The sequence below is a fragment of the Triticum dicoccoides genome, chromosome 1A (assembly GCF_002162155.2).
Source record: "Triticum dicoccoides isolate Atlit2015 ecotype Zavitan chromosome 1A, WEW_v2.0, whole genome shotgun sequence".
Lineage (NCBI taxonomy): Eukaryota > Viridiplantae > Streptophyta > Magnoliopsida > Poales > Poaceae > Triticum > Triticum dicoccoides.
In genome coordinates, this window is record NC_041380.1 from 592,348,470 (window position 1) to 592,350,739 (window position 2,270).

The window sequence follows — 2,270 nt, forward strand, 5'->3', positions numbered from 1 at the left end:
CCGAGAGAGCAATTGAACTACAAAGTGCTATACTACTGATCAGAGAAAATGTTGGACCCCTAAGGAGGTAGAAACGGGGATTCGATATCACCTCCAGATATTCATGCCGTTGTTATTCACAATGGCCAATGCGAAGTTCCAACCATTGCAAGGCTTTAGGCATTTATTTCCAAGGTTCCAATCTTTGTTACGAGTAGAGAATATAATAAAATGCCCCATGAGTCTGCAGCATTAGATTGGAGTGTAATAGAGTGCACATAACGATACGGCAAACAACGCAGCCCCTACCCTCCGCCCGCCCCCTTTCCCCGCTAAACGACTGTAATGATTCTATGTTCTCCATAGAGCCCTCTCGTTGGTGAAATTCCGGTGATACCTTTCGCCAGTCTATTTTCTTATAACTTACTAATAATATTATTATGTAATAATGAAGTTTTATCCCCTTGGTTGATTTAAAATTCAGACCACCAGTAGATGAGCGGTGGATAAAGCAGAGATGCGGATCGGGCGGCGCAGAGCCGTCCAACGAGCATCGCACCGGCAGCGCCACCAGCAGCCGCAGGCCGCAGGTCGCAGCCCATGGCATGTGGCCCAGAGGCAACGCGCACGCATCTCTCTCTCTCTCTCTCTCTCTCTCCCGATTAAAACCAACAACAACAACGGCAAGTCGGCAGACATCACAAAGAAGAGAAAGAAATCTACCTCCCCTCCCCTCCGGCATCCCGCTCCCCTTCCCTTCTCCGGCGCGCCGCCAGATCGGGCCAGAAGAGTCCGTCCGGCACCCTGGGCCCGGCATCGGCCGCCGCGGCATACGTGTGAGTTCGGCGGGCGGCTCGGCCGACCGACCGGGAGGCGGGGGGTCCGGCGCCGCGGGAGGGCAGGGGTCCGGCTTCCGGAGCGGCCTTGGAGCGCAGATCGGCCCGCCCGGCAAGCGGCAATGCAGCAGGCGCAGCGGACCAAGGTGGGTTCCGACTCCCGTGCCGTACCTCCCCCTCCTCCTGCGTCTGTCTTGTAGACATGATTTGATTTGTGCCTGTTCTTGCGGCGTCGATGCCTGCTGCTCGTCTCGGTTCCAGGACGACGCAGGCGAGCCGGCGTATTTTTGAATCCTCGCTGCCGTCTTTTCAAATTCAAACCTCTTTGACAGATTCTTCGCTACTTTTGTTGTGATTTCGGTGCTGCCAACCCTTCCTTTAGCCGAAATCTTTGATCTGTATTTCTGTCAGTAGAAAAATAGTCAAATGCCGTCGGTTCCATTCCAGTACGGCGACACCGCGTGATGGGTTACAGACAGCTCACGCCTCGCATGGGAAAGTTGACCGCCTCCTTGCCGCTTCCTGAATCCAGATGCCTTCTGTGCCAAACGCTAGACGAAATCCGCAAGATGCCGCTTTTCCCCTGCCGCCTGTGGGTGGCGCGCAGAGCTTCTCCATTTTAATCCTTGTTGGAGTCCTCGCAGATGCCCACCAGCAAGCAACCTGCGTTCAGTGGCAGAAAAAGTTTTAAACTGTTTGATTGCTTGCTGGTGCTTTGGCTTTTCTTAATGCCTGGTTCTGTTGCAATGTGGCCACTCCAAATCTCTGTCGGTCTCCAATGATTTTCTCCAACCCCCACCACACCACTCATTGTGCCGTCTCAGTTCCCCACATCAACCGTTTAAAGTTCTCTCTGTTTTAACAGTTGGGTTTTGACAGTTTGCTGATTCGGTGTTTTCCAGAGTTCGGCGGAGGTGGACTTCTTCACGGAGTACGGCGACGCCAACCGGTACAAGATCCAGGAGGTCATTGGCAAGGGGAGCTATGGGGTTGTGTGCTCTGCCCTTGATCTGCAGACCAGGCAGAAAGTGGCCATCAAGAAGATACACAATATTTTCGAGCATACCTCCGACGCCGCGCGGATTCTCCGTGAGATCAAGCTTCTGAGGCTCTTGCGGCATCCCGACGTCGTCGAGATCAAGCACATTATGTTGCCTCCCTCCAGAAAGGACTTCAAAGACATTTATGTTGTTTTTGAGCTCATGGAGTCTGATCTCCACCAAGTTATTAAGGCCAACGATGACTTGACAAAAGAGCATTACCAGTTCTTTCTCTACCAGCTACTCCGAGCCCTCAAATACATTCATACTGGTAAGAAATCGTTGCCTTCAAGTCTACTGTTGTTGCTTGGAAAACAATGTTTTACCATGAAGGTGGTGTGTGTTTTAGTTTACAATCATGTGTAGTAGGTCAGATCCTCTTTTCATCTCTTTTTCACTTGCCTCTCAAACACTC

At 51.9% G+C, this 2,270-nt stretch overlaps 1 protein-coding gene across 1 annotated transcript in view; it reads left to right on the top strand.

Moving 5' to 3' along the window:
- Positions 1–672: 672 nt before the first annotated feature.
- LOC119293754 (mitogen-activated protein kinase 10-like) overlaps positions 673–2,270 on the top strand; it is a 5,919-nt gene continuing 4,321 nt past the window's right edge. The window contains exons 1-2 of the mRNA XM_037572122.1: positions 673–961; positions 1,718–2,126. Coding sequence (XP_037428019.1) covers positions 938–961; positions 1,718–2,126 — 433 coding nt within the window. The 5' untranslated portion in view covers positions 673–937. The remainder of the gene's footprint in view (positions 962–1,717; positions 2,127–2,270) is intronic.